The following is a 21,034-nucleotide window of genomic DNA, read 5'->3' on the forward strand; positions in this document are numbered from 1 at the left end:
GCAGAAATTTGTATTGTAGGACATCTTATGGCACCGCAATATTGGGACTGATCGCTACTATCCTATATTGGACATACAAATCTGTTTTACCAAAACTAGGACAGTGAGCCAGGACTTCAACGATCGGCACATTGTAGAAGGAATCTGCTTCGAAAATGGATTTTCACAATTTTTGATGGATGATTTTCCAAAATGCTTGTAAAATTAAGGAACGTTGCGATTTACTCATTAATAAAAATACATCAAGAACGCAGGGATTTTTTTAAACTTTTTTTTGCTTACTGCTCAGTGCCCTAAGTTACCAGCTTCCCCTGCAGTCTATGGCCCGAGAAATTCTCTTTAATTCACGGTTATGGGAGCAATCTTGGAGAACTATTCACAGTTCGGATGGCGCTGTATCGCATCTGGTGTCCTGCTGCGCCTTCAATCAGCTGATCGGCATGGGTGACCCTCGCTAATTTCATATTAATGACCTTATTCTGAAAACGGGTCGTCAATATTAAAGCCACAGAAAACCCCGTTAAAGCCTTTGTAGAATGTTATCATGGTTCAAGTAAGAAATACTAAAATTGTAACAAAACCCATAAGGAACGTCTTCGCATGAATGGACAGGCCGCCAATCATTTACTGGAGTTTTTGTTTAACATTTGGGAAGGCAAAATGGATTTTAATATATTAATATGAACTTGTTAATGATGAACATGATGTAAATTAGTGAGTTAATATTAGACGTTGACCTCAGTTGAACATATCTTACTTTGCATGCGTCACAACTGTCCAGGTGAGAATACTCCATATCCTGAAGAATATAATCTTGGCCGGGGCTCTTAAAAAATAATTTGGAAATTGTTTGTTTTGGACAATAACACAAAATGATTCCAAATCTGTCACCAATGGAAAAACAATCAATGATATTGGCTGCCATGTGGCAGATCCTCCATGATCACCTATTCCTTATGCCGGTCTTATTGCATTTCATGGAATTTTTCACACAAGTCTCGATCTTAATTCCGTGCTACAAAGAAGATGCGATGCTCAGACGGTCAACATAGTTAACTTCCAAAATACGCAATTATCTGGGATGAAGATTAGAAATTTTGGTCTCCCTGTACGTGTCTTACAACTTTCCATAAACAAGGGAAAAAAATTCTGATAATATCAGTAGTAAAGATCAAGAAATGTATTTGGAACCGGTTATAAACTAACAATAGTCCCATAGTTAAGGATCGGAATCAATTGTCACTTTTTGTTAAAGGGGCTCTCGAGAATTAGAACATTGACAGCGTATCCTTAAAGGGGATGTCCAGTACTTTTATATTCATGGCCCATCCTTAGCGTAGGGTATCAATTCCAGATCGGTGGGAATCCTCCTCCCCACCGATGAGCTGTTCTCTATGCCAGCGGCGGCTGGATGTGCTTGGGTTCCGAGCACAACAGCACTGCTCTGTTAACTGCAGGAGGCGGAAGCAAGATACTACAGATTCACCTACTCTGCCACTTCCATGATGCAGTTGATGGGGTTGTGCTGTGCAGCTCGGCAACCAACCACAGCTGATCGGGTGTCGCACTCCCACTGATAAGGTATTGATTACCTATCCTAAAGATAGGCCATCTGTGTACTACACAACCCCTTTAAAGTAGGCTTTCATTATCAAATTGGCTCTCCAAGCACCTGTCCTGAAAGTGTACGACACCCCATCTTGGTATAGTGCCTACTTCTTGTAGTGGCTGTGCCTGGTATTACATCTCACTCCCATTGACTGATTTGAATGGAGTAGGCTACAGTATCTGGTTCAGTCACTGCCAAAATTACGGAGGGGAGCTAGGTAGAAAGCGAAAGGACTATCACACTCAGTGGAAAGTTATGCCCCATTGAATCAGCTAATCACAGGAGTCAGAATTCTTAGGATGAATCTTCATCTAGAGTTATTCCATCATTTTCCAGACTGAACTCTGAAGGACGGGGTTAAAAGCTTACCATGTTTTTCCTCGCCTCGGCAAACTGCTTCCTCTCTTCCTCCAGCCTCCGTCGCGCTTCCTCCTCCGCTCTTCTGTGCTCTACTTTTCGTCTCTGTTTTTCCAGTTCTTCAAAGCTTAATTTCAGTTTTCCAGGGGTAACATTTTCTTTTTGGAGTTCATACACATCTTCATCTTCATCATTGGAAGCCTGCATGGCAAAAGTAAGAGTCTAAGAACCGTTTTGTGTCCATAATCAGGCCCCGAAGACACCGGACTCCTTGACCGCAGCACCACTAGGGTGGAAACACTCTTCACAGTTATTCATGAAGTTTCTCACATGGAAAATTTAGTCATTGTAGATGAGCACTAAATATGAGTATGGCACACAGGGTATGCTCTGTCCCTGCCCCCACAGGGGATCACCGGATAATTTCCTCCTTCCATGCTTTTGGATTGTGGGAAGAACCCAGACAAAACTCATGCAAGGAAAAGCATGCACCACCTGGAAGGAGAAGACCTCAAGGAACCCACAGAGCAATGCAGCTATGATAGAAACGAGTCAGAACACGCAGCGCATAGTAGCTATGATTGAACGTGTCAGGACACGCAGCATCACAGCTATGGTAGAAAGGAGTCAGGGCACGCAGAGCATAGTAGCTATGATAGAAGGTGTCAGGACACGCAGGATCACAGCTATGGTAGGGTAGAAAGGAGTCAGGGCAGGCAGAGCATCACAGCTATGACAAAGGTTTCAGGACACAGAGCATAGCAGCTATGACAGGTGTCAGGACAGCATCACAGCTATGACAGAAAGGTGTCTGGACACAGCATCACAGCTATGATAGACGGTGTCAGGACACGCAGAGCATCACAGCTATGACAGAAAAGTGTCAGGACACAAAGCATCACAGCTATGATAGAAAGGTGTCGGGACACAGAGCATCACCGCTATGAAAGAAAGGTGTCGGGACACAGAGCATCACAGCTATGGTAGAAAGGAGTCCGGACACGCAGAGCATAGTAGCTATGATAGAAGTTGTCAGGACACGCAGAGCATCACAGCTGTGACAGAAAGGTGTTAGGACACAGAGCATCACAACTATGATAGACTGTATCAGCACACAGAGCATCACAGCTATGACAGAAAAGTGTCAGGACACGCAGAGCATCACAGCTATGATAGAAAGGAGTATGGACACGCAGAGCATAGTAGCTATGATAGAAGGTGTCAGGACACGTAGGATCACAGCTATGGTAGAAAGGAGTCAGGGCAGACAGAGCATCACAGCTATGACAAAGGTTTCAGGACACAGAGCATAGCAGCTATGACAGGTGTCAGGACAGCATCACAGCTATGACAGAAAAGTGTCAGGACACGCAGAGCATCACAGCTATGATAGAAAGGAGTATGGACACGCAGAGCATAGTAGCTATGATAGAAGGTGTCAGGACACGTAGGATCACAGCTATGGTAGAAAGGAGTCAGGGCAGGCAGCGCATCACAGCTATGACAAAGGTGTCAGGACAGCATAGCAGCTATGACAGGTGTCGGGACAGCATCACAGCTATGACAGAAAGGTGTCGGGACACGCAGAGCATCACAGCTATGATAGAAAGGTGTCAGGACACACAGAGCATCACAGCTATGACAGAAAGATTTCGGGAAAGCACCACAGCTATGACAGAAAGGTGTCGGGACACAGAGCATCACAGCTATGACGGAAAGATGTCGGGACAGCACCACAGCTATGACAGAAAGGTGTCGGGACACAGAGCATCACAGCTATGAGAAAGGTGTCAGGACACAGAGCACCACAGCTATGACAAAGGTGTCAGGACACAGAGCATCACAGCTATGACAAAGGTGTCAGGACACAGAGCATCACAGCTATGACAGAAAGGTGTCGGGACACAGAGCATCACAGCTATGACAGAAAGGTGTCGGGACACACAGAGCATCACAGCTATGATAGTCGGTGTCAGGACACACAGCATCACAGCTATGATAGAAAGTTGTCGAGACACACAGAGCATCACAGCTTGTGTATTATACTGCTCAGGGTGTAATACACAATTAGGTTTTAATGTTATGTCTGATTTATGAATAAAATCTCTGCATCTAAAATGTTGCTTTATGTTCTATACTAAAACCAAAAGTTTTTGCCACCTGACCCACAAGTGAAACAGCTAAGGGTATGTGCACACGTTGCAGATTCCATTGCGGATTTTTCATCGTGGATTCTGCAAAATCCGCAGGTAAAACGCCCTGCGGATTTAGTGCAGTTTTTGTGCGGATTTCACCTGCGTTTTTACACCTGCGGATTCCTACTAAGGAATAGGTGTAAAACGCTCCGGAATCCGCACAAAGAATTGACATGCTGCAGAAAATAAACCGCAGCAATTCTGCCCGGAATTGTTCACAGCATGTGCACAGCGGGTTTTGTTTTCCATAGGTTGACATGCTACTGTAAAACGCATGGAAAGCAGCTGCAGATCCGCAGTGTCAAATCCGCAACGTGTGCACATACCCTAAGAATGTCTACTTCATCTCCTATACTTCTTTACTGTCCCAAAGAACCTTCTTTATTATTGAACCTATTGTTGCTCCTGGATCCTATAAACACCTTATGTGAAGTTAGAGCAAATATTCATGTCGGATCTTTTCCTGACTTTAAGGGTATGTGCACACGTTGCGGATTTTGCTGCGGATTTTTAAAATCCGCAGTGCAAAACCACTGCGGTTTTCACTGCGGATTTTCACGCGGTTTCTTCTGCGGATTCCTCTGCGGGTTTTCAACTGCACTTTCCTATTGGTGCAGGTTGAAAACCGCTGCGGAATCCGCAGAAAGAAGTGACATGCTACTTCTTTTTTTCCGCAGCGTTTGCGCTCGGAATTTTCCGCAGCATGTGCACTGCGGTTTTTGTTTTCCATAGGTTTACATGGTACTGTAAACTTAGGGAAAACTGCTGCGGATCCGCAGTGTCAAATCCGCTGCGGATCCGCAGCAAAATCCGCAGCGTGTGCACATAGCCTTACTGTTCTGATCAGTATTCTACAATCCACATGGACTGCCATGCATTGGATTGGGTTCTCTAGATATCTGAGGATAAGGGTTCCTACTTTTCATTCATTTAGCCAACCAATGTTTCACTGCGTTCACCAAGGAATTTTGCCTGTCCCTAGAAGGTGTATTCTTATTCTAACATAGCAATGCCGTCCTGCCCGGAGGAAAAAAGAAATTCATGCAAGATGGGGGAACACAGAAGGAACGTTCTCAAACACTACACTACCATGCTCTTTCTGGCTTCCGCAAATGCTCTTTTCTCTTCTTCTATCCTCCTTCTCGCTTCCTCCTCTGCTCTCATCCTCTCCTCCTCTTTTCTCTGCTTTTCTAACTCCTCAAAACTCAACTTCAGTTTTCCGGGGCGGATTTCTTCTTTGTGCGCATTTGTGGTGTCGTCTTCATCATCACTGACCTTTGGAAAATAGAAGCTGACAAGTTAAATTCTTTCTGATCTTGAAAGAAACTTTAGTTAAAGTGACTTTTGCATGGGATTAAACTTGTATCTGAGTGTAAATGGTAAATTAACGTTCTTGCATGTACTATTCATGCGGATGATACACGCACCTCACATTACTAGGATGGAAAAAGGAAAAAGAAATAAGGGAAGTTTTGTGCTGGGGAATGTTCGTAAAACCTGTTATTACAAGAAATTTCAAGATTTTTTTGTGAGTCAGTGGTTTATATAAACCATATTTCAACAGAAATTATAACAACTTAAAATTATTACTAGCAATGGAGAGTATTCAACCTGCGCACCAAGCATGTCCTGGATACAATACTTCTTATGTGCACATCATCATCCATCGAGCCATTGCTTCACCCAGACCAGCCTCAGATTCTGCCCGTAACCTCCTTTGGGCATGATTGTCGTCTTTCTCAATGACCACATGGTATCTACAGAACTGGAAATCTTGCGCATGCATTCAAAGTCCTTCCTACCTGAGTATGAGCAGTGAAGTTGGGTTTGCTCTCCCATGCTTTATTGCATGCCCAGAATGGCGGAGAACTGCAGACATCACCAGGCTGTTAAGGAAGGTGTCAACCATTCCCAGGGAGGGCGATTACTGCACTTGAGGCCAGACTGCTCTGGGTGAAGCCACGAGCCTTGGACTAGTCTGGGGCAGTTGTCAAGGACGGCAATAACCTCTTTTACAGATTCTACTGTCAAGAACATGATTGCATGCTTTCTGTTCTAATTCGTTATCAGGCAGTTCGGTGGTGGGAAGGATAATATCCATCTACATATTGACACTTACTATTCATCAATTATCTCGTGTGGATAATCACCAAGTGTCAATATTTAGATGGATATTATCTTTCCCACCATCGTAGACGTACCGGTAGCCAAGAGCTATGGTCACTACTTCATCTCCGATATCTTGTGTTCCAGGACCCTATAGAGAGACGCTGACACTGAATCTATTAATAAACTTGGGATTTAGGGTTTAGAATTCATGAAAACAATAAGAAAACAATAAGGTTGAGCGTGGAATTCATCTGGATGAGCTAGTTACTGGACTGATGGGGCAAATGACAAAAGATATATTTGTTTCTTGAATGACTTTGGGAATGAGAATTAACAATTTTTAGAAATCACTATATTGACTGTAAGAGAGTGTAGGGGAGGACAAAGAACTACAGAATTAATGTCAGTATTACCACATGTTGCCTGGCTTCCTCAAAGGTCCTTCTTTCCTCCTCTAAACGTTGGCGAGCCTCCTCTTCCGTAAGCTTCTTCTGATGCTCCTGTCTTTGTTTTTCTATCTCTTCGAAGGTTAATTTTAGTTTTCCAGGAGTCACTTGCTCTTTGCTCTTCTTGTCCTGAGTCTCTGTTTCATCCTTAGAAAATAAGATGTGTAGGCAGATGGCAATTATAATTAAGAATGAATGATCATAATTTGGTCACTTGAATGTGGCGATGTGCAGCTCTTCTTAACAGGACATGATACAAACAACCTTGGTATTTGCCTCCACTATGTGCCTATGATTGATGCCAAAATCAAATTGGTTCTAACTGTAGCCAAAACCTCTGTAAGTGGATACATTTACAGCATAATTGCCGGCATCTAGACATTATTACCATAGCGGTGGAACGTCTCTTAGCTTCTCGGAATGATTTCCTATGCTCATCATATCTTCTCTTTTTTTCTTCTTCACGTCTTTTTTTTTCGTCTTCTTCCCTTTCCTTCTCCAAATCTTCGAAGTTGACATTTATTCTCCCCGGAGATCTGACAGGCTTTTCTGTTCTTACGGCTACCTCTACTTCCTCTGTTTCTTCCTGTTTAAAATAGACACTCTCCTTGGTTAGACGAGACGCTATTCACTAACTATAAAGAAAAGGAAACCCACGAACCAAAACTCCATAAACTATTTCTACGAAAGAAGAAGGTAAGAGTTATGATAGACTAAAGTGTCTCGATGCCGACATTAACTCATTGGATCTTCTCCTTATAGTCAAGATCTGAAACCTCGGAGACTTTGTTGGATTACACTAAGAAGAATTCTACATAGAACTAAATTTTTTTGTAGATACGTCCTAATGTTGGATTTCAATGTGTCCGATCCTCCAACCAAGTAAAAAGAACTAAGGTTGCTTTAAAATTGAATACATTATGGACCCGATTGTTGTATTTGTGACGGTTATTTGCTGAGTTTTTACTGTTTTGCGCTTTTTTTGTTTGCAGCATATTCCTCTTTAAAGTCTATTTTATAGGTGTTAAACTTGTTTTTTTAGTTCACTATTGTAGATGACGTTTAGGGTTTCCAGATTTTTTGCCTAAGTCATCATTTGCACAAGTCACAAATATACTCCGGTCTCCCCTTCCCCCAATGCTCAACTGATTGTATGTATGCCAGATATTTTGGAGTAAGACGACCTATATGCCATGCAATACTCCTCTGGGAATTTAAATATGTAAATATCCTCTTCAAAGAAGAAGAGGACTAAGGACTAAGGGTACCGTCACACATTGAAATTTCCATCGCTACGACGTTACGATTCGTGACGTTCTAGCGATATCGTTACGATATCGCTGTGTCTGACACGCTACTGCGATCAGACACCCTGCTGAGAATCGTACGTCGTAGCAGATCGTTTGGAACTTTCTTTCGTCGCTTGATCACCCGCTGACATCGCTGGATCGTTGTGTGTGACAGCGATCCAGCGATGTCTTCGCTTGTAACCAGGGTAAACATCGGGTAACTAAGCGCAGGGCCGCGCTTAGTAACCCGATGTTTACCCTGGTTACAAGCGTAAACGTAAAAAAACAAACCGTACATACTCACCCGTCGGTGTCCTTCAGGTCCCTTGCCGTCTGCTTCCTGCTCTGAGTGCCGGCCGGAAAGTGAGAGCAGATCACAGCGGTGCTGCGCTCTGCTCTCACTGTACGGCTGCACTCAGAGCAGGAAGCAGACGGCAAGGGACCTGAAGGACACCGACGGGTGAGTATGTACTGTTTGTTTTTTTACGTTTACGCTGGTAACCAGGGTAAACATCGGGTTACTAAGCGCGGCCCTGCGCTTAGTTACCCGATGTTTACCCTGGTTACCGGGGACTTCGGCATCGCTCCAGCGCCGTGATTGCAACGTGTGACCGCAGTCTACGACGCTGGAGCGATATTCATACGATCGCTGCGACGTCACGGATCGTGCCGTCGTAGCGATCAAAATGGTACTGTGTGACGGTACCCTAAAACTCTAGTGCTATCTGTCGAGAGATAGAAATCCTAAAAGTCAATATTGACCCTTTAAGGAGCCTTGCCATATGACTTAGGATTAGTGATGAGCGAATATACTCGTTACTCGAGATTTCTCGAGCACGCTCGGGTGTCCTCCGAGTATTTTTTAGTGCTCGGAGATTTAGTTTTCCTCACTGCAGCTGAATGATTTACATCTGTTAGCCAGCATAAGTACATGTGGGGGTTGCCTGGTTGCTAGGGTATCCCCACATGTACTTATGCTAGATAACAGATGTATATCATTCAGCTGCGGCGAAGAAAACTAAATCTCCGAGCACTAAAAAATACTCGGAGGACCCCCGAGCGTGCTCGAGAAATCTCGAGTAAACAGTATATTCGTATATCACTATATCACTACTTAGGATAAATAGGCTAAGCTTTGCACTGATGAGGAGCAAACACCCTGAAACATATGTCTGTAAATGAAATTTATAGATTGGTTTTATCCTAAGTCATAAGGCAAGGCTCATTAATGGGTCAATATTGAGTTTTAGGATTGCTGCATCCAATAGTTGGTACTAGAGTTCTAGTCCCCTTCCTCTCTGAAGAGGATATTTGCATAGATATTTTGACACAATTTTTAGAACTTTTGAGCTTAAAAAGTCACAGAAAAGGTAAAAGTAAAAAATAAAGACCATTTTTTACTTAGTTCGTCATTATGTGCATGTGCCATTTTGGTTAATTTTGTGCAAAGAAAATTATTTAAAAAAAAAAAGAGAAACGTGTGAAAAAATCACAAATGCTGAATCGGGCCCAATGTTTCTTGCTAGAACAAATTTTTGGAAAGATTTGCTATAAGGCGGCTCCTTGATAACCAGTTCATTTTGGGGTAAATTGTCCTCATAACTTCCTTCAGCTGTTATATTTTAGACACTCAAAACTGATTCCATAGATTGTCTCTCATGGCATCTTCAGATTAGTTTAACATGTTTTATCACAGAGGTCGGTGAATGTCTGAAATGTAGAAGATATAAGTCCTCAGCAAACCATGAACTTGAGAGGAGACGTCTGTCGTTTTTATTTTGTCTTGGAGATTTCAGCGGTAAACTGTTCTCAAAAATAAGCTAAGAGATTAATTTAAAAAAAAAACCATGTCAAAAGTAACATACTAAAAAAATAAATAAAATAGTTGTGTTAAGTTAAAAATAAATTAAAAATAAATAAAATAATTGTGTTACCGTAAGTTAAAAAAAAAATAAAAAATAAATACAATAATTGTGTTAAGTTAAACGAGATGAAGCCCTTTATATTTCCGGGATAGGAACCTAAATTAAAAAAAAAAAATGTACTTTTTCAGGAAAAATAGGCAATAAGTATTAATAAAGATAGAAAGACGTCAGAAGGAAAAAAAAGTAGGAAGAATAGGAATTTTAGTTGAATAAATTTCTCATTACCTCCATCTCCGAGTCACTTCCATCACAGTTAATGTCCTCAATCTATTAAATAAGAATTGGTCATATTGTCATGCTGTTTGCCTTTCCACAAAGAAGATACTGATGTTTTGTTCATGAAAAAAAAAGCATTTTTTAGAACAGGAAAAAAGTCACGTAAGGAAATCACATTTTTAAAAGAACTTAGACTTTGAAGATTTGTTTATGGCTCCTGAAAAGGGGAAGGAGCGGAAACCCTACAGGTGTTTTTTTTCTAGACCAGAACCAAAATGTCTCTAAAAAACACTTGTAAAACACTACTGACCTGTGTGCATAAATGATAACCCAATTAATGTTCTACCATGGATGGTACCATGGACATCTGAATGTAACGCAGACCACTTATCGGGCAGTTTACTCCGGGTTTTGGTACAAACCACGACGCCAAGTGAACTTTTGCTTTCAAATTTGCCACTTTTCTTGTTATCAACTTAAATTGCAGACTGGAGAGAAATTATCTAATTCACAGAAAGAAATTTACATTTCAGAAGGTTTAATAAGTGAATTAGGAGGAAATATCTGGGATTTCAGTGCAAATTTACGCTTGCTAAGATTGGTCAGATGCGTCAGTATTCGTTATTGACTCACGTTAGCAGTTTTTTGGGGAAACCTTTTTTCTAATTAAATGCACTTATTTTGGACTTAAAATAATGTTCATAATGTTCTTTATTTTTAAAAAATTGCACTCTTTTTTTTTTTTTTTTTACAGGTTGTCTGGCTGCAGAACGAGCTAACTGAGTTCGTCAGTGATTCTAACGTAGAGTTTATAACTCTTGTATCTTTTCTTGAACTCCTCTCAGCTGATTTATGACCACATCAATGTTCAGGTCAACATTTATGTGGTCTGTGGTCATTCATCAGTCAAGAAGAGCTAAAAAAATAAATAAGTTACAAGTTTCTGTCAGAACAAGGTCAAGGACAGATTCTCAGTTAACTCATTCTTCAGCCAGAAATATACAAGAGTAAAAAAAAATATACAAGAGTAAAAAAAAAAGAGCCAAACAGATTTTAATGAAACCCTATTGGAAAAAAAAATGCAAAAATACATGGATTTAAGATAAAAAAAAAACAACAACATTGTTCCCAAAGATGGTATTGCAGAGCCTGCGGTGATATTGTCCTCAAAATGACAACAAACATTACACATTTATGGTGGGCAGCAAAGTACTGGTATAAATAAGAGAAAAGAAGAAGGTAAACCTGACGTACAATTTCAGCTTTCTTTGCCAGTTCACGCTGAATTTTCCTCTTTTCCTTCAAGTCCTGCTCAAGCCTCCGCTTCCTCTCCTCTTCCATCCTTTTTCTCTCTTCATCTTGCCTTTGTTTTTCCATTTCTACAAACTTTCCTTTAACGGTTCCTACGACACCAAATAGATGTAGGACTTAGTATGGTCTATTCCCCGCTTACCTCGGAATCATCCGGATACAATGTAGCATCGAGAGAACGGCTTTGTAAAGGGAAAGTTGTGCGATTTATTATCATTCTTCTGTATTAATATCTCATGATGTTTAATGTTTCTACTTGTTGTCATTCAATGGGAACTTTCATTACATTTGATTATCACACGGGTGATTATCGCTGTTTATTACAAGTCACAGCTCAGATAAGTACATAAGTGGCATAAAACGTATACTGCCAAATTGTACAACGTTTCAATAAGCCAATTAAGTACAACATAATTCGAAGGGTCGTACCAAAGAGGGGATATAAATTGTTAATTACTATGACCCTCATCAATCCCGAGAACGCGTTTCATTCATTCTCTCTGCGCCTGCTGGAGATAGCAGAATCCTGGAGCAACAATTTCCAGCAGTACCATAGACAATGACTGGTAAGAGCAGCAGGTGGGTTTCTGCAGAGTCAGGTTCTATGATTTGGCGGTTGGACCCCAGAGATCAGTAAGGTGTCCCCTATCTTATTCACAGGGCGACCTTATGTACTTGGAACAATGCCCTTAAGCTGAGCCATAGATGTAGGGTCATCACTAATGGTCAAAAACATTTTACCAAATGGAACCAAACGATTCTTGTTTCTTCTAACGATTGCTTCCAAAATTTAGAAACCTGATCCAATGGCCAGAAAGCTTAGATAGCTGATATAGTCCAGCCTATGATAATAATGAGACACATTCCACTTATAGGGGGAAAAAATTAATTTCTGGCTCTGAATATAAAATCCGGCTAAAATGCCTAATTATCATCCCCTTAGAGATGAGCAAATAATGTTGCAGGTCCAGTGGCCAAGTCAGTAGTCCATGGCATCCGGACAGGAGCTGGCAAACTGCCTCTTATCTGACTAAATCGCCGGCACATCTTCTCGGATTTGTAGGCCGTGCACGACGCCATTGTTCCAGTATGATGTATGTATGGCGGTGCACCGGGTCTACTAACCAGTAGAGGATCTGGTGATACCAGCAGATAGAAGGTGGTCCGCAGGGTTCCTGCCAGGTCTGTGGTTTCTGGACCAAGGTCCTGCCAATCTGCTCATCTCTACCAATAAATGTTCTTTTGTCTATTTTTTGCTTTTGAGTAATAAATATTGAAATTGTAGCATTTAGTTACCGTCTTGTAATGGAAATTCCTAATAATTTGGAAATTTCCACAGTTGAAAATTTTTAAAAATATATTCCTCCCTTACTCACGGTATCTAAACCTAATCTTTACGGTGGTCCTAAACAGTAGCGACTAGGAACTAGGAAGGGCTCAAATTCTTGCTAAAAGTAAAAGGTGAAAAAAAAATCCAACCTGTTTTGACTTTGATCAGACTTACCGGTGAGCTTTGGGACGTATCCTTTTTCCACCTGCTTCGATTTATCTTCTTCTTCTTCATCAGATTCTAGTAACTCTTTAATCTGGTGGCAAAGAATAAGAATTATTCAGTGGTAACGCAATAAGAACAGAGTCCGGACCCCGCCATGGTTGGAGGGTTTACGAGACAAATACACAATTGTCCCAATGGACAGAGAAATGTTCACCCTTCCACCATTTCAACTAATACAGGTCCTTCTCAAAAAATTAGCATATAGTGTTAAATTTCATTATTTACCATAATGTAATGATTACAATTAAACTTTCATATATTATAGATTCATTATCCACCAACTGAAATTTGTCAGGTCTTTTATTGTTTTAATACTGATGATTTTGGCATACAACTCCTGATAACCCCAAAAACCTGTCTCAATAAATTAGCATATCAAGAAAAGGTTCTCTAAACGACCTATTACCCTAATCTTCTGAATCAACTAATTAACTCTAAACACATGCAAAAGATACCTGAGGCTTTTAAAAACTCCCTGGCTGGTTCATTACTCAAAACCCCCATCATGGGTAAGACTAGCGACCTGACAGATGTCAAGAAGGCCATCATTGACACCCTCAAGCAAGAGGGTAAGACCCAGAAAGAAATTTCTCAACAAATAGGCTGTTCCCAGAGTGCTGTATCAAGGCACCTCAATGGTAAGTCTGTTGGAAGGAAACAATGTGGCAGAAAACGCTGTACAACGAGAAGAGGTGACCGGACCCTGAGGAAGATTGTGGAGAAGGACCGATTCCAGACCTTGGGGAACCTGAGGAAGCAGTGGACTGAGTCTGGTGTGGAAACATCCAGAGCCACCGTGCACAGGCGTGTGCAGGAAATGGGCTACAGGTGCCGCATTCCCCAGGTAAAGCCACTTTTGAACCATAAACAGCGGCAGAAGCGCCTGACCTGGGCTACAGAGAAGTAGCACTGGACTGTTGCTAAGTGGTCCCAAGTACTTTTTTCTGATGAAAGCAAATTTTGCATGTCATTCGGAAATCAAGGTGCCAGAGTCTGGAGGAAGACTGACCCACAGTCAGTGATGGTGTGGGGTGCCATGTCAGCTGCTGGTGTTGGTCCACTGTGTTTCATCAAGGGCAGGGTCAATGCAGCTAGCTATCAGGAGATTTTGGAGCACTTCATGCTTCCATCGGCTGAAATGCTTTATGGAGATGAAGATTTCATTTTTCAGCACGACCTGGCACCTGCTCACAGTGCCAAAACCACTGGTAAATGGTTTACTGACCATGGTATTACTGTGCTCAATTGGCCTGCCAACTCTCCTGACCTGAACCCCATAGAGAATCTGTGGGATATTGTGAAGAGAAAGTTGAGAGACGCAAGACCCAACACTCTGGATGAGCTTAAGGCCGCTATTGAAGCATCCTGGGCCTCCATAACATCTCAGCAGTGTCACAGGCTGATTGCCTCCATGCCACGCCGCATTGAAGCAGTCATTTCTGCCAAAGGATTCCCGACCAAGTATTGAGTGCATAACTGAACATTATTATTTGATGGTTTTTTTGTTTGTTATTAAAAAACACTTTTATTTGATTGGACGGGTGAAATATGCTAATTTATTGAGACAGGTTTTTTGGGTTATCAGGAGTTGTATGCCAAAATCATCAGTATTAAAACAATAAAAGACCTGACAAATTTCAGTTGGTGGATAATGAATCTATAATATATGAAAGTTTAATTGTATTCATTACATTATGGTAAATAATGAAATTTAACACTATATGCTAATTTTTTGAGAAGGACCTGTATATGTTGGTGTTGTGTCTGCAGTGCAAAGACAGTCATCACAATTGCTAACAAGGAACACTGAAGGTTAATGTTTCGCCTGTAATTCAGCTTCATCATGGGCACAGGGATTTATAGACAAAATAGTAGTCACGGGAATACCGCAACAGAGTGGGGTCAGATGCGTACACCTGCGGTAGTTAAGACGACTTCACTGTCCTATTAGTAGTTTTGGCTTTTTGTGCTCTGGTGCTGCAGGGGTTAAACTGGGTAGTTGGACTCCTGGAGTTCTCTGTCTTGGGTTGTATCAGCTGTTCTGAGTTTGTTACTTCCAGGAGGTACAAGAACCCTCCTCCTTGCGTCTAACCTGGCCAGTCATAATGTCACCATATTGCCAGGGACAATGGACACCTTCCCTGTCCCTCAATCTAGGCTATCCCTGTACCCCTGATGGTGGCTATACCTGGGTCTCGTACCTTGCTATGCTCCTATATACTTCTGTCTCATACATTCTTGGGTGAGGGACGGAACAGATAAGTATTATAGGAGTAGAACAAAGTACGAGACCCCGGCGTCTTCACCATCAGGAGTAATCCGGGGGACAGCCTAGGGTTCCCGTAGCTTGAGGGACAGGGTAGGTGCCCATTGTCCTTGGCAATAATGTGACAATAGTGCTTCCTTAGGCAGCAATATTGGAGAATCCACACTCTATGGACTTAGTCCACCTGTTGTATTTTAGCGCTATAGTTGGTGTTGGGTATATTACATTATTAATGTGAAATACTTAATAAAATGGATATTTTAACAGTGCATCAAGTGGAAGGTGGGAAAAATGTTTCTGTCCATTAGGATAATTGTAATGTGTAATAATATGATACAAGGGTGGAGAAGATGTAAGGAAATGGACAACACTCCGATCCCTTGATCTTCAAAAGAGACCACAGGGAACATTTTGGAGAATAAAGGAGACAGTGGTGAAGGGGTCACTTTGCGGTTAGTGCATGCACTGTATATGTATACTGTGGCCTAGACGTATAAGTCATGGCTAGCCTACAAGACAGCGAGTCCACAGCAGCGCAGAGCACCTCTTGCTTCCGCTTGTTCCAGATCCGCTCTCTATTATACTGCTCTTTCCTCCGCTGTTTTTCGTCCGTGGATCTCCTCTGGCTCCGCTCCTCTCTGGCTTTCTGCATGGCTTCAAACTTATTCATTACATCTCCCTTGCCAAGTTTTGGGACGTAGGTTTTTTGGACAGGTTTAGATGTAGAAAGCAGAATCTTCAAGATGAGAAAAACAGGAAAGGAGCATGACAGATATGGAGGAAGAATTATAGACAGAAAGCAAGTAAGGACAGAGCGTGAGCCGCATTTTCCAGCACATGTTATTGTTATTATATTATCTGAAAAATCTTAAAGGGAAAGTAAATCGAAAGTTTCTTTCATCTCTGATGTGAAGTTAAAGGGATTCGGTGGATAGAAAAAAACCATTTTAAAAGGGCTCAGACTAGGTAGAAAACTAAGTAGACGTGATACTCGCCGATCCCCCCTCGAACCAGCACTGGTCATGGTCCAGCTAAGTCCTATCTGGTCGCTACTTCCTGAAAACACAGGAAATTTCTCTTAGCCAATCACTGGCCACAGCATTGACCCACCTCAATCAGTGATTGGCTGAGCAGGCATTTAGCGTTTACTGCCGCTTCCTGTGTGTCCAGGAAGTAGAGACCAGCGGAGAACGGGAAACTGTCGGGACAAAAAAAAGCTTGGGACTGTGACTGCGAGCATGACTTCTTTATTTTTGTTAACCAGTCTGAAAATTATTGCTATCTGCAAAAATAAACCCTTTAAATGTTTCTCTTAATTCTCTGTTATCAGCGAGTTCAGTCTGGGAGCTGCTGTCGTGTTCATCTTTAGTGTTACTGACAGAAACATCTGGAAAATCCCTGCCTCTATAATCACTACCATGTCACCATGTGTTTACATATGATCCTTGCTCATTCAGAAACAGCGCCACTGTCTCCACAGGTTGTGTCTGGTATTGCTACCCAGTCTTGAATTACTGCAATACCAAACACAACCCGTGTACAAGACTGGGACTGGTTCTGGGGGAAACACAATGTGAAGGGACAATGATACACATACGACGACCATTATTAGTACACCTAATAGATGATTAACTAGAAGTTTAGCTTCAGGGTCTAAAAGTTAAAAGTGTTACCTAAGGTGACTGATTACCACTTGAACGGATTTTCTCATCTGATATATGGCATTGATGTCTGATGATACAGACCCCATCTCCTGCCCAGTGAGGGGGCTACAACGACCATGCAGAGACTGAATCTCTCTATTAATTTCTAAGACAGTGTTATCCCTATTAAATGAGACCCGTCACTCGCCATAAACATGGTGTAAATGCCGCGGTTCTCCTGAATCCGCCGATGTTTTTCTTTTCTTCCTGATCCTCTCTATTCCCGAGATATGGCTTATTCTTTCCTGTATATAAACGTAGTCTTGTTGCAAGGGGGTGTGGCCATCAAGTAGACGCCCACTGAGAATATATTAAGACCACACCCACTTGAAAAACAAGACTAGACTTGTGTACAGAGAAGATAGGACCATATCTCAGGAACGGAGAGGAGCAGGAACAAAAGAAACACATTGCCGGGTTCAGGAGAACAGCGGCATTTACACCAGGTCTGGTAGTAATTTACAGCAGTAATTTAGAGAAATACATGTACTGAGCCTCAGTTCACACTTGTAGCGCACTCGGCTGAATGTAGACACCTACATGCAAAAAATATATATTCAGATATAAATGGTGGTGTATCCATACCTTAAAACAGGCAAAAAAAATCTTTTGACTATGTTTAGTCAGGTTTACGTTATGTTGGGAGATTTTTTTTGAATGTACAAAACAAAAACTTAGCTGACCACATTTTTGGTTCGAAAAAATACAAAAAAAAAGAAATCATGTAAAAAACTTTTGTACGCCTTTATTCCGAATGGGAGACATAATGCAACATTAAGCAGTACATTGCAACAGGTCTAAAATAGATACAGATTCCTGTCTGTACCAATCAAAGATAGTTGAGAAAAGAATAAAAACAATGATACTTTGTATTTACATAAACGTAGATGGGGAGAATTCAGAGAGACAGCGTGTATGGGCAACGCTGATATCATACATCTGCAGACCTACAAATGTGAACGAGCCTCTGCCATACTGAGAGTTCTTCTCCTGTCACTTGCTACATTGCGACAGTTCTCACCTTCTCGGGAAGTGGCTGAATACCAGCAGCCATTGTTCACATCTGTGGAGCTATGATTTGGTCACACAGTCACCCGCCTTCCTGGAATTGCAAATCCCTGCCTTTTCTTATACCCTGGATTTAGTGCAAAACTTTCCTTTTTTTTTTTTAATCAGGTGCACTGAATTTCTACAAACTAAACTTTGAAACATTTTGTGATGGGTTATTATAGTCCATGCCTAGTCCCTGTTGATGGGTTAGTGTCTAGGTCCAGAGACCAGCAGCTTTGCCTTAACCGAGAGACAGAAGTAATAGACAAACCCCCAAATAGGGGCAAAGCTCCATTTGGGCTCTATAGAAAGTTTTCAGATCCATTCACCTCTGCTCGCGTCTGAAAATAATCGGACCACTTCTCTGCATTGCTATCAGTGATTGGTGGAGGTCTGCACCCCCAACAATCAACGCTATGGAAAAAGGACTCTAGCATAAAAACCTTAAAAGTTTAGTTGCCCCTTAATTTAGTGAAATTGTCAAAACTGAAAAGTTGCACTAGAAAAAGTTTGGATGGCGACATGCGTCACGCGACATTGACATCCAGTGGTTTCCTATGACCTGCGCAGCTGCCATTACACACGTTAAGTACCTACCTCAGTCTTTTGGGCCACGTCATTCATGATTATTTTCGCTTCCCTGGCGTTCCCCCCGTAAATCAGGTGACTTTAATATTCAACCTAAAATTAGAAATTGATATTAATGCTTTTTTTTAAACCTTAAAGGTTTTATTTTCTACTTAAATGCATGTATTTGGGCCAACAAATATTTTTTTGCAATTGGGTTTCATTAAAATGTTTACTCTTCTTTTCTCTGCATATTCATTTTTTTAATTCCATAGCCCCCCCAAAAAACACATTAAAGATTTACAAATGTTCCCATCAGACGAGCTCACTGATGGACCCTCAGCTATCTCATTCTGCATCCGGCAATAGACAGTGCAGCACAGCGACTATAGAAGGCAAACGTTGCAAAATTCTTAATAAAACCTATTACAAAAATAATTTTTAGCCCAAAATACATGCACTGAACTAAAAAATAAAATGTCCCCTTAACCGGACATTTAATTATGCAATCAATAAGCAATTTAATCACTTTGCAATTAATTTCCTAAGCGTGTGATACAGATGGAGGCCAGTGCTCTCCTATATAGAGAAGAGATGTGGATTCTTAACATGTAAGATCACTCATGGATGAGCTGTGCGGTATGTAGTCGGCTCCATCATTCCCTCCTCTGCCAGAATACATACTACAAAGTCGCAGCCCATCCCTTTCGCTTCCTGAAAAATAGCCAAGCCACAATAACAGTTCCTAAAAACCCAAAAATATTGAAAGTGTCTCCATGTGACCATGTGGAGGTGCACGCGGCTGGTTTATGGTCACCTGTGTTTGTATGAAATCGTGTTATTAATTATAGAAATATCATATTTGTATAAAAGCAGAATGAAGGGAGCGACGCTCTGCACATTCATGGGGTGTCTGCTATTTAATATCCCGTTATTCCTTTTGAAGTTTTGCACTCGGCTCCTCATAAGTTGGAAGCAAGTTAATGAAGAGATAGGAAAGTCATAAGTGACAGCGGAAAAAGTACTAAAGATACAGCGAGAACTCGTGGTGCTTCACGGAGAGGCGCAGCGCCATCCAAAGCAACGATCGGCACCATCCAAAGCAATGATCAGCGCCATCCATAGCAATGATCAGCGCCATCCAAAGCAATGATCAGCGCCATCCAAAGCAACGATCAACGCCATCTGCAAAACCCGAGCGCTGCCCAATTGTGCAGATTTTGTGTCTTTTCCCTCCTCTTCTTCCCAGAGCCATAACTTTTCTATTTTTCCATCCACATCGTCGTGCGAGGACTTTTTTTTTTTTTTTTTTGTGGGAGAAGTTGTCGTTTAGAACGACAACATTCATTTTACCACATAATGCGCAGAAAAAATAAAATGTGTTGAAATGGTGAAAAAAACAAAAACATTTCCGCCATTGTTTTTTGAGTATTGCGGATATATTCGTTCTGCAGTGAGAATGACGGAGTAATGTGATTTTCCAGGTCAGTACAATTATGGAGATACTAATCTTATTGTTTTTTTTTATTTTACTTACTTGGTGGAAAAAAATTCAGAAATTTATAAAAAGAGAAAAAAATGTTGTTTGTGTGGCTATTTTCTGAGACACGTAACGTTTTTATGTTGGCGGAGCTGTGTGAGGACTTGTGGTTGTGTAGTGACCCAACGGTACCATTTTAGGAATTTACAGCCTTTACCGTACAGTTTATACAATTGTACATATTGATAGATCGGACTTTTACGGACGCGATAATAACAAATTTATTTGTTATGTCCTTCTTTATAAACGATGTGTCAGGGTGTTTTTTTACCTCTGACACTGGCAAGATGGCTGCACAGCAAAAAAAACGACACCTGTGTTGTAGTAATCTGATATGCTACTGATGAGAAAGCGAGCTTTGAAGCCACATACAAAGGACCCTAGAAGTGCACCGGGGGTGTGTCTATGCATTCAGAGTACTTTGACACGCCCACATTGCACCTTTCAGGCTAAGTTGCTTCAGTGCTCGATTTCCCAGCGCTGGCACATCGGATCACTACAAGACTGGTGTCATTTTTATTGTTGAGCTCGGACCTATACAGCCATGCTGTTAGTTTCTGTAGTAACATGGTCCTGGCAGGTTCCCTATAACATGGTCAGATACCAGAGTCCCTAAGTCGTCCATTTACCACCATTTGGGAACGTTATCATCTGCGCCCCTGAATTCCTGCGTTATCTCTGCTGCAGCCTCCACATTCCTGTCCTCTGTCTGCCTAATCACTGGGACATTTTTTTAGCACTTACCAACAATGTTATCTGTGCTGCGCTATTTATAATGCAGTCACTACTGATGTAGCAGAGCTGAATGTGTTAGTGTCCAGCTCCAACGTAACAACATCATTTAGTAGACAAATAGAATTTATTTTTAATTGTGCCAGACTTATTTTTCAGTAGGT

The 21,034-nt window shown here is 41.5% G+C and overlaps 1 protein-coding gene across 11 annotated transcripts in view; it reads right to left on the minus strand.

The window, feature by feature from the left end:
- NEXN (nexilin F-actin binding protein) overlaps window positions 1-21,034 on the minus strand; it is a 60,791-nt gene that overhangs the window by 19,023 nt on the left and 20,734 nt on the right. For 2 of the 11 annotated variants that reach the window (XM_077277186.1, XM_077277188.1), the window contains exons 2-11: window positions 18,629-18,712; window positions 15,823-16,014; window positions 12,962-13,043; window positions 11,401-11,549; window positions 10,156-10,197; window positions 7,105-7,302; window positions 6,684-6,863; window positions 5,251-5,436; window positions 1,979-2,167; window positions 758-826 (exon numbers count right to left, since the gene is read on the minus strand). In XM_077277186.1, coding sequence (XP_077133301.1) covers window positions 758-826; window positions 1,979-2,167; window positions 5,251-5,436; window positions 6,684-6,863; window positions 7,105-7,302; window positions 10,156-10,197; window positions 11,401-11,549; window positions 12,962-13,043; window positions 15,823-16,014; window positions 18,629-18,655 — 1,314 coding nt within the window. In that variant the 5' untranslated portion in view covers window positions 18,656-18,712. The remainder of the gene's footprint in view (window positions 1-757; window positions 827-1,978; window positions 2,168-5,250; window positions 5,437-6,683; window positions 6,864-7,104; window positions 7,303-10,155; window positions 10,198-11,400; window positions 11,550-12,961; window positions 13,044-15,822; window positions 16,015-18,628; window positions 18,713-21,034) is intronic. The other 9 variants (XM_077277189.1, XM_077277195.1, XM_077277190.1 and 6 more) reach the window with 7 other exon arrangements.

Source organism: Ranitomeya variabilis, chromosome 8 (genome assembly GCF_051348905.1).
Source record: "Ranitomeya variabilis isolate aRanVar5 chromosome 8, aRanVar5.hap1, whole genome shotgun sequence".
Classification (NCBI taxonomy): Eukaryota; Metazoa; Chordata; class Amphibia; order Anura; family Dendrobatidae; genus Ranitomeya; species Ranitomeya variabilis.